Source organism: Scyliorhinus torazame, chromosome 19 (assembly GCF_047496885.1).
Source record: "Scyliorhinus torazame isolate Kashiwa2021f chromosome 19, sScyTor2.1, whole genome shotgun sequence".
In the NCBI taxonomy this organism is placed as follows: Eukaryota; Metazoa; Chordata; class Chondrichthyes; order Carcharhiniformes; family Scyliorhinidae; genus Scyliorhinus; species Scyliorhinus torazame.
This window is the reverse complement of record NC_092725.1, coordinates 85,714,304-85,724,591: the sequence shown is the minus strand read 5'-3', so window position 1 is coordinate 85,724,591 and position 10,288 is coordinate 85,714,304. Positions and strand designations below refer to the sequence as shown.

At 46.9% G+C, this 10,288-nt stretch overlaps 1 protein-coding gene across 3 annotated transcripts in view; it reads left to right on the top strand.

Moving 5' to 3' along the window:
* Positions 1-2,987: 2,987 nt before the first annotated feature.
* prdm4 (PR domain containing 4) overlaps positions 2,988-10,288 on the top strand; it is a 34,202-nt gene continuing 26,901 nt past the window's right edge. Inside the window, exons 1-5 of one of the 3 annotated variants that reach the window (XM_072484671.1) lie at positions 2,988-3,024; positions 4,420-4,486; positions 5,095-5,216; positions 6,271-6,456; positions 7,841-8,632. In XM_072484671.1, the coding sequence (XP_072340772.1) occupies positions 5,096-5,216; positions 6,271-6,456; positions 7,841-8,632 (1,099 nt within the window). In that variant the 5' untranslated portion in view covers positions 2,988-3,024; positions 4,420-4,486; position 5,095. The other 2 variants (XM_072484669.1, XM_072484670.1) reach the window with 2 other exon arrangements.

The window sequence follows — 10,288 nt, the reverse complement described above, 5'->3', positions numbered from 1 at the left end:
AAAATTACAAGGAAAGAATATCCTCCATTTATACAAATCAGTTGCTGCAATCTGGGCTCCATTGCAGAGTAATAATAATAATCTTTATTTGTGTCACAAGTAGGCTTACATTAACACTGCAATGAAGTTACTGTGAAAAGCCCCTAGTCGCCACATTCCGGCGCCTGTCCAGGTACACAGAGGGAGAATTCAGAATGTCCAATTCACCTAACAGCACGTCTTTTGGGAGGAAACCGGAGCACCTGGAGGAAACCCACGCAGGCGATTGCAAATTATTAAAGCTGCCCTGAACTTGTTTCATTTAGCCATAATGAAGATTCTAAAAACTATAGGGTCCTGAAATTCTATGACCCACATTCTGGCAGGCCAGTATTTCCACTGACACTCCCCCATCAGATACTCTGAGCCAACTAATTAGAATATCGCTCAGCGGAATAAAGGTACAACCCTGCCAGCAAATGCCAGTTATATCAGGGGGCTCAGAAAACATATGGGGAATGAAAGAAGTGCTTGCACAACTGCAGTATCTGCATTTGAACCAGAAAAAAAGTGAGCAGGAAGATCAAGAAACGTGCAACTGAGGGGCTGATATAAATTTGACAGCCGCTGTGTGCGAGTCCTGCAAACCCAGCAGTGAAGAGAAGGCAGGAGCTGCGGGCTCTGGGGAATGAGTGCCTTTTACAGCACTTTGTGTGTGTCAGGAGCAGCAGGAATGTTCTCTTTGGCTCATCAAGGATGCCTTCTATCTCCGCTCTGTTTTCTCCCCTACCATGATCGTTGATCTTTCTTCTCACCAACCCCTGATCTTTTGCTCCCTTCATCTTCACGGTTCCTGGGACAGTCAGCCAACATCCATCACACATGGCCTCCTTTCCCCTGCACCCAGCAGCTGGCCAGCTTAGATGTTAAATTTGATAGAAGCTCCCCACTCCGGTTTGGTTGGATTTACTCTATAATGCTTCCTCCCGCCTCCCTGCAAAATATCAGGGCTTTAGCTAGCATGAGCTCCTTAACCCCTTGGGGGTAGGAATAACTTTAATGACCTCACAAAGTAAAGGAAAGTATTATGGCAGCAGGCAGCTGTCCATCTCTCTTGAAAACATGACAGATCACACAGAGATCAATATTACTCTCAAATGTGGATCACAAACTTAGCAGAATAAACATCTGATTAAAATATATAGATTCTTTCACTTGGAGCAATTAAATGATATCACTGGAGAATCCTGCAGTGTTTAAGCTTCTTGCAGGTTCATTTTCTCTGCATATTATAAGTGATAGCAGTTCTCCAATAATTAAACAAATCAGTGACTGAAAGTAACAACCATTTGGAACTCATGTAGGAGATGATTGCATGGGATCAGTGAGCAACAGGGCGAGAAACAGGAGTTAACTCAGAAGCAGCAGAAGACAACTGCAATGCTGTTGTCTGCTGTAGCAAGGACAGTAAGGGAAGGAGCTGTGGGAGCTCCTGCTTCCACATTCAGTTTGTGCGGGACAAGTTTTTACTGATGTCAGAAAGTTTTTTATTTGATATTCATACTCTGAGGACATTATTGCATAAGCAGAACATAGAAAATAGGAGCAGGAGGAGGCCATTCGGCCCTTTGAGCCTGCTCCATCATTCATTATAATCATGGCTGATCATCCAACTCATTGGATTTATCCCATCTTCCCCCCATATTCTTTGATCCCCTTCGCCACAAGTGCTTCTTGAAAACATAAAATGTTTTGGCCTCAACTACTTTTTGTAGTATCGTATTCTGCAGGCTGACCACTCTCTGAAGAAATTTCTCCTCATCTCTGTCCTAAATGGTCTACCCCGTATCCATAGACTGTGACCCTTGGTTCTGGACTTTCCCGTCATTGGGAACATCCTCCTGCATCTACCTTGTCTAGTCCTGTTAGAATTTTATAAGGTTCTGTGAAATCTTCCCCTCATTCTTCCGAAGTCCAGCGAAAACAATCTTAACTGACTCAATTCCTCCTCATATGTCAGTCCTGCCATCCCAGGAATCAGTCAGGTAAACTTTTTCTGCACTCCCTCTAGAGCAAGAACATCCTTCCTCAGAACAGTGAGGAAATGATGGCTACTGGAAAATTCATTGCATTTCTCTGTCTTTTACTTTTTATAAAATTGGAAGCAAGAAAGTAGCTTCCTCCAATTTGAAAATGAAAATGAAAATCCCTTATTGTCACAAGCAGGCTTCAAATGAAGTTACTGTGAAAAGCCCCTAGTCACCACATTCCGGCACCTGTTCGGGGAGGCTGGTACGGGAATTTCAAATGGAACTGACAGATCACTTCTGTTGCTAATGTTGCCTCCAAGACAACCCTTTCTTCTTTCAATTCTATTGAAATATCCCGCACGGGACCTATGGGATGGGAATGATTATCATCCGCTTGGGGCGGAGGATCTCTATTAACCTTTGCATAAAAGGTCCGCCAGCAAGACGCCTATCAGAAAGGTACCCGGTAGGGCTCTACCGGGCAGTGTATATATCGTATTGTAAATCAATCTAAGTTCTTTATTTTACTCGGTGTGGACTTTCGGTGTCCTTATTATATCTACATCTTGAAGTCACACCGTTTCCCCTTTCAGCTCATTAATTCCAAGGTTTTTAAAAACTGAAAAATATCATCCTTCCTTTCATTTGCAAACTTGAATTTTAAAACCTCATTTTGCATCATCCTTACTTGTGACATCTAAGTGAACACTTACTTGCCTGTGTAGCAGTGACGACACTGCAAAGATAATTAATTAGATAGAAAGCTCTTTACAATTTCTGAGGATATAGCTAAACAATGCAAGCTTTCCCTTTGCATCCCCAGTAACTTAAGGTTTCCTGATACTTTCTCAGCCTACTTAATAAAGAGTCCCTTGAGGTGAGCTGTTCTCTGCCTCCAGTGGTTGGGAAGTTGAATCATTTCTGGGAACGAGCAGCAGGGGGAGGCAGAGGGTCGGCGCAGGCGCAATGCGACAGTGAGGCGTGGAGGCGGATGTGCGGCTGCGCGGACTGTCAGGTCAGTGACAAACAATCGGGGGAAAAAAGACAACAAAAAGGAGGCAAAGTAACAAAGCGGAGAGAGTGAGGAGCCCGGGCCAGGCACAGCAGCAGGCAGCCAGGCCTGCCCGGGCTCCCAGGGAAGGTTAGGCTGATTGAGGCCGTTCAGAGAGTGAGCATCACTGCAAACCCTGACCAAAGAGGCAGATACCCTGACAACCCAGACTGTGTGACTGAGCCATCCCGGGGCTGCTGCCCCCACACACCTACTGTCTGTCTTAGCTTCACTGTGCTGATGGTGGCCTGCCCCAGCACCCCGCTGGGTGAGCGGCCTGCTCCAGCACCCCGCTGGGTGACCGGCCTGCTCCAGCACCCCGCTGGGTGAGCGGCCTGCTCCAGCACCCCGCTGGGTGACCGGCCTGCTCCAGCACCCCGCTGGGTGACCGGCCTGCTCCAGCACCCCGCTGGGTGAGCGGCCTGCCCCAGCACCCCGCTGGGTGACCGGCCTGCTCCAGCACCCCGCTGGGTGAGCGGCCTGCCCCAGCACCCCGCTGGGTGAGCGGCCTGCTCCAGCACCCCGCTGGGTGACCGGCCTGCTCCAGCACCCCGCTGGGTGACCGGCCTGCTCCAGCACCCCGCTGGGTGACCGGCCTGCTCCAGCACCCCGCTGGGTGACCGGCCTGCTCCAGCACCCCGCTGGGTGAGCGGCCTGCTCCAGCACCCCGCTGGGTGACCGGCCTGCCCCAGCACCCCGCTGGGTGACCGGCCTGCTCCAGCACACTCTGGGTGAGCGGCCTGCCCCAGCACCCCGCTGGGTGACCGGCCTGCACCAGCACACTCTGGGTGAGCGGCCTGCCCCAGCACCCTGCTGGGTGACCGGCCTGCTCCAGCACCCCGCTGGGTGACCGGCCTGCTCCAGCACCCCGCTGGGTGACCGGCCTGCCCCAGCACCCCGCTGGGTGACCGGCCTGCTCCAGCACCCCGCTGGGTGAGCGGCCTGCCCCAGCACCCCGCTGGGTGACCGGCCTGCTCCAGCACCCCGCTGGGTGAGCGGCCTGCCCCAGCACCCCGCTGGGTGAGCGGCCTGCTCCAGCACCCCGCTGGGTGACCGGCCTGCTCCAGCACACTCTGGGTGCCTGATCTGTATCTGCGTCGAATCCTTTGCTTCTTTTAACTCAAGAGCTATATACACTGAGAGAGTCTGCTGGTGTGTGATCTCAGTAGAATGAATATATGCTTGGCTTGGGTTTCAAAAGTGTAGATCTGTGCTGGACTGATATTAGTATTGTGTGGGATTATATTGTGTAGGCAGGCATGTACTATGTGGATTTATATTGTAACTGAGCCAACCAGGTTGTGCGTGCTTGGAGGTCCAAATAATGTCTTTCCCCTGATATTCTTTTGCTTTCCACAGTGGGAATAGATGGATTTTTTAGGAGCGAAAACCTTCTGGGGTAGAATAAAGCAGGAGACACCTTCAGGTAAATTCTTGCTTTTGTCTTAGAAATGTGTGATTACTGTTGAGGAAACCACTTTCTTTTCTCTCTACGATGCAGGACCTGAATGTTTTTCTTCATTTAATATTTCTGTCAGTTGCACAGTGAGGAGAAAGTAAGGAAAAGTGCAACATGACAATGGTTGGAAGGGTGGGGCTTTAATTTTGAAAAGCCTTGGAGTTAGGCCATGGAGCTGGTACAGTCAATGCACTTGTCCCCAGTCTCTAACCCTGGAATGAAGTAAGTTAGTGCTCTACAGAGACGGGGAGACATACAGGACAATGTGATGTTGGATTTCTACAGAGTTTACATAATCAGATCTCTGATTCAGTAAATGAATGTAGGATTCTAAATCCAGTTCTCTGTTGGATTTATAGGGTGGAGGTGACCATTGTATAAAGTCACACTTAACAGTCAATCCCATTGGAGATGTTTGATTAATGCATTTTCTTTAATTTGAGGAAATATATTTTGTTACATTGTCTGTACTTTGAGTATTTTTGTCGAAATGCACTGTGTTTTAGAATGCTACGTTGACAGTTAATCTCAGGCCACGTCAACAATTAATAACACAAACATTGTGTATTTTGCAGCATGAATGACATCAACCTGAGCTCTGTGGGGATGGATCAGCTAAGTGTCAGCAGCGCCTTGCCTGTTACAGGAAGTCACCTAGGTATGGGTTCACCCACCCACAACCCTCTCCCAGCTCCAGGTATGAAAAGTTGACAAACTGGGAGAATTCAGTGTGCAATAGCTGATATACCCTGCCACTGATCAGCCAGTGGACTTTATATACCCACCAAACTCTTGAGTACCTGTTGCACTTTCTTTTCTTTGGACTATCGCTTCTTCAAAGTATGTGTTTTGTTGTTTATCTTGCTCAATGTATTTGCATCATCGAAAACATCATGTAAACTCCTTGCTGTACACGCCAGCTCCAGACTGGGAATTTTGCATAATGGTCAATAGCATTCTAGAATCTTAGTGCTATTTTCACTGAAGGTTTGTGTGCCTTTTTGTGCTTCTATCAGTCTATAGCAAACGTGGTCAAACCTTAGGCCCGCATACGATAATTTTCAGACAATTAAGGTCCGCAAAGCACGGACGATCTTTACAGACACATTTTTATTACTAGTGCACACACTTCTGTGAGGACATGTTCAGCTTTTTCCTCTCTTATCTTCAAGGCTTCCTTCACACACAATTCACATTGTGGCAGAAGAAAATCTGCTACAGTGACACACATCAGAGCTTGCACATACTCATTGCTTAACTGACTTTGGCAGCATTGCTCTTCCGGTGTGGAAAATGAGTCAAGAGGTTTAAAAAAAACAATTTATTTTACCTGAAAAAAAATGTTGTAACCACCTACTGAACATCAAATTGTATTTGACAAATTAGCGTTTTTTTGAGGATGTAGCGAGGGGATGGATCAAGGGGAAACAGTAGATGTTGTGTATTTGGATTTCCACAGAAGCTTAGGGAGGAAACCAGTGAAGAGATCTCCGTGAGAAACATGGTATGACACTTGGTGGGCAGTAGAGAATGAGGATATTAAATGAAAGGCAAGAAGAGTGGAACAAAGTGAGGCACTTAAAGGAAGAGAAAGTATTAGAGGAATGAGGAGATGGGCCAAGCTGTGATTGGTTGATTAGAGTACGTGGTAAGAGAACAATAAATGACATTTGAATAAACACAAGATTAACCCAGATGTTTGTAATATCTGTTTACTTATTTTAATTCATTTCTTGGTGTTTAAACTGCAGGAATGCCAGTGGCAATACCGAATCTTAGTCCTTCCTTAGGCTCCCTTCCGTCAGCTCTTTCATTAATGCTTCCAATGAGCATTGGAGAACGTGGAGTAATGTGCAGCATTCCAGAGCGAAACTATACTTTACCCCCTCCTCCATATTCACACTTGGAGAACAGCTACTTTCGGCACATTCTGCCAGGTAAGTAAAGACCTGACAACAGAAGAGAAACATTTGGTGTTTGTTTTCTTCTGAACAACACGGCAGAAATGTACTGTGTATTCCAACAACTGCCAGGTACACTTGCTTCTCAGTGCTCTCTTGTCTATCAATCCTGCTCCCCCACATGCCCCATGTCTAACAGTGCTGTTTCCTCCAGGTACCTCTCAGCTGTCTGCCTCGATCCCTGAATGTCTGTCTGTCTCTGTTACGCTCTCTGTTAGCCTTTCATCTGTCTTTACTGATGCCTTCGCATTCCCTTCATGTGTCTATTACCTCATTCAAATTCCCTTGATCTGTCCGTGCTGCCTCCATGTTCCCATCATGTGCCTGTGCTGTCTCCATGTTCCTGTTATGTCTGTGCTGCTTCCTATATAGTCCCTTCATGGGTCCATGCTGCCTCTGTGTTCCCGTCATGTGTCCATGCTGTCCCCATGTTCCTGCCATGTGTCTGCTTCCTGTATGTTCCCGTCATGGGTCCATGTTGTCTCCATGTTCCCGTCATGTGTCTGTGCTGCCTCATTCATGTTTCCTTCACGAGTCCGTGCTGTCTCCATGTTCTCTTCATGTGTCTGCGCTGCCCCCTCTGCACTGCTGTTCTTCGGCACTTTTAGAGAGTACATTCCAATTTTGTTCCCTTCCGATGGGTGACTGACTTGCTGACCTGCTGTACACTTTCACCTGTAATTCCAATACCTTGACTCGTTTTTCCTTCTCATCTTGTTTATGGAGTCAAGTATCTTCTGACTAAACACCCTTCAGTAGCTGCACTCCTTTTTGTTACTGTCAATGATTGTTACTACTTTGTTTTCAATTCCTAATCTCCAAACTAAGCACAATTCCTCCGATGGAAAAACAGACTTACCTGTTCCTGTGTCTCATGAATACTATTGTATAATTGGCCACGATGAGGGTTGCGATAGGAGTCTGTCACGACCTCCAATCCTGTGGGGAAGGCCTGGACTCCACAGGTCACATCTTTAAGATGGTAGTGCTGAAATTGAGAATGCACTGTCCAGATATAGTCTGTGAACACCCTGAAAGCTCTAACAAGTTGGGCCATTGGTCTTTATTCATTATGTGTAATGTTATTTCCAACAAATAAATTTGATTTTTAAGTATTCTTCAAAACACTTTTATGGGCAGATGGACAAGAAAAAAAAATTCAAATCCTTTTCCACTTTGCAGATTCACATTCCCAGATGAAAAATTCTGTTTCTGCCCAAGAAATGGTGTTGTTTCTCCCCATTCCACTCTTTTATTCCTTCTTGTACATTGCATCGACAAAGAAGAGTTAATGATTTGATGTGCAGTAAAGGTAATGTTTCTTAATTTGTCCCTGATTTACATTTGTTATTTTCTGCAGGCATTTTGTCTTACTTGGCTGACAGACCACCTCCCCAATACATCCATTCCAGTGCTATCAGTGTGGATGGCAACCCCGCACTGCCGGTTCCTAACAACCAGCCCACCCTTGACCATTATGAACCTAGTGGTGCAGTAGGCCTGGAGTCCAGCATTGTCTCCATTGACTCGGGACAAGTCGGCACTCTCAACTCCCAGAATCTGCATCAAAGCAACAACCAGGAGGTCCCATTGGATGCTAACATCTCCATGGAAACGGTTTCTCGAGTGAATAGTCCCATCTCTACAGAAGGGATGAGTGAAGATCTGACCATGAATGGCGTCAGAGGAGAACCCCAAGCATTGCTCTCTGGCTCCAGAAACCACAAAACAATAACTGTGGACTCAGTGGGGAACAATTTGGAGGCAGAAGTAGGGCAGAACACAGTGATTCCAATTCATGCTAACGCAATAGAGTTGCCAGTTGTCATGGAATCAGAACCAATGACTGGTCGAGTAAGCAACATGCCAGAGAATACTTTGAGTGACTCCATCCATGCTGCTGCGATGAACTCGAACCCAGTAGGAGTGACACTTTCTTCCTCTCACTCACTGCCTTCACTTGAGCCAGTGTCTCTTCATGGGTCCAGCGTGGGACTGGACACAGTCTCTGTTTCAACCATTACAACGGAGGTTTCCATGAGTACCAATCGAGTGGATGGGTCCTCGGAAAACCTTTCATTTGTGACAGGATCTCTGCAGATGGAGGACTCCAGTTCCAACAAAGAGAATCTCACAGATTCCTTTACGATCTGTAAGTAATATTGTTTGTTAACATTAGTGTTTGAAGAATGAAATATTTATTCACTTTCGAATCCTGGAGACAAGAATGCCTCTTTTTAAAAAAAACTATATATGCCTGACTGATGTACTAAAACAGCTCATTTCAGCCATTTTCTATTATCAGCATCTTCCGATGGTATCAGTTTTCTGAGTTAGGAAGCCTTGGGTTCATTTGAGGAACACAATATAAGGCTGACAAATTGCTAAAAAAAGAGACATGCTGTCAATGCATTTTGATCTACGCTAAACAGGACAGACACAAGAATACCAAATTTCAACGGTAACAAAAAATTACAACAAGTGACTCTCAGGCTGACACTTCTTTACAACACTAAGATAATAGCTAATTGTCAGAGGTGACATATTTTGGATGATGGACCATTTGCCTGTTGACACCCAAGTAAAAGAGCTCAACGCTCTATTAAAAATAGGACAGGGAAGTTTTTCTGATGCTCTGGCCAACAATTATCCCTCTTATGTTCACCAACAAAACAAATTAACTGGATATGTATCTCATTTGCTGCAGCATTTTTCTACAGTACAACAGAGATCAGTTTGAAGTAACTTATTGACTGTGAAACACTTTGGGATATTCAGAGGACATGAAAGGTGCCATATATTTTTGTTTCTTTCTCTCTCACCTATTTTTTCCTCTTCTCACCACCTCTGGTCTTGACTCCTTGTGGTCCACTGGATGCTGGAAGTTCTCCAGTTCCAAATTAAATGCAAATTGTTCATGTCACCTCCTGCCTCATCCAACTTCACAACTTTTCTAGAACGTATGTTTGCAGAAGATGGGTAGTTTTAATAATATACTGGAACTGGAGTGCGGCATGGTAGCACAGTGGTTAGCACTGTTGCTTCACAGTGCCAAGGTCCCGTGTTCGATTCCCACTTGGGTCACTGTCTGTGCGGAGTCTGCACGTTCTACCCGTGTCTGTGTGGGTTTCCTCCGGGTGCTCCGGTTTCCTCCCACAAGTCCCGAAAGGCATGCTTGTTAGATGAATTGGACATTCTGAATTCTCTCCCTGTGTACCCGAACAGGCGTGAGAATATGGCGACTAGGGGCTTTTCACGGTAACGTTATTGCAGTGTTAATGTAAGCCTACTTGTGACACTAATAAAGATTATTATTATTACTCCTCAAGAAATGTTAATATTGGGGAATGGGACATTATTTTCCTTTTTAAAGATGGTATTCACATCCAATTCTCCAAGGTGAGGAACACCATGGCCGGGATTCTCCGAGTCCGCGCCGGGTCGGAGAATCGGCAACGGGGGACGCGAGAATCCCGCCACGCCGCTTCGACGCTGGGCCGTCGATTCTCCGACAACCGGAGAATGGTCGGCAATCGCGCCCGCGAGGTCGCCGCGGTGCCGATCGGGGGCCGTTGAAAGCGGCCCCCGCGGCGACTCTCCACGTTCAACAGGCCGAGTGCCCACCGAATCCTGCCGGCGTCGTTTGCACAAGGTCCCACCTGGCGGACCTCGGCGTTGTGGCTGCGGGGGCCGTCCTGGTGGGGGGGCGGGGGGGGGGGATCCGACTCCGGGGGGGGGGATCCGACTCCAGGGGGGACCTCCATGGTGGCCAGGCCCGCGATCGGGGGCTACCAATCGGTGGGCACGC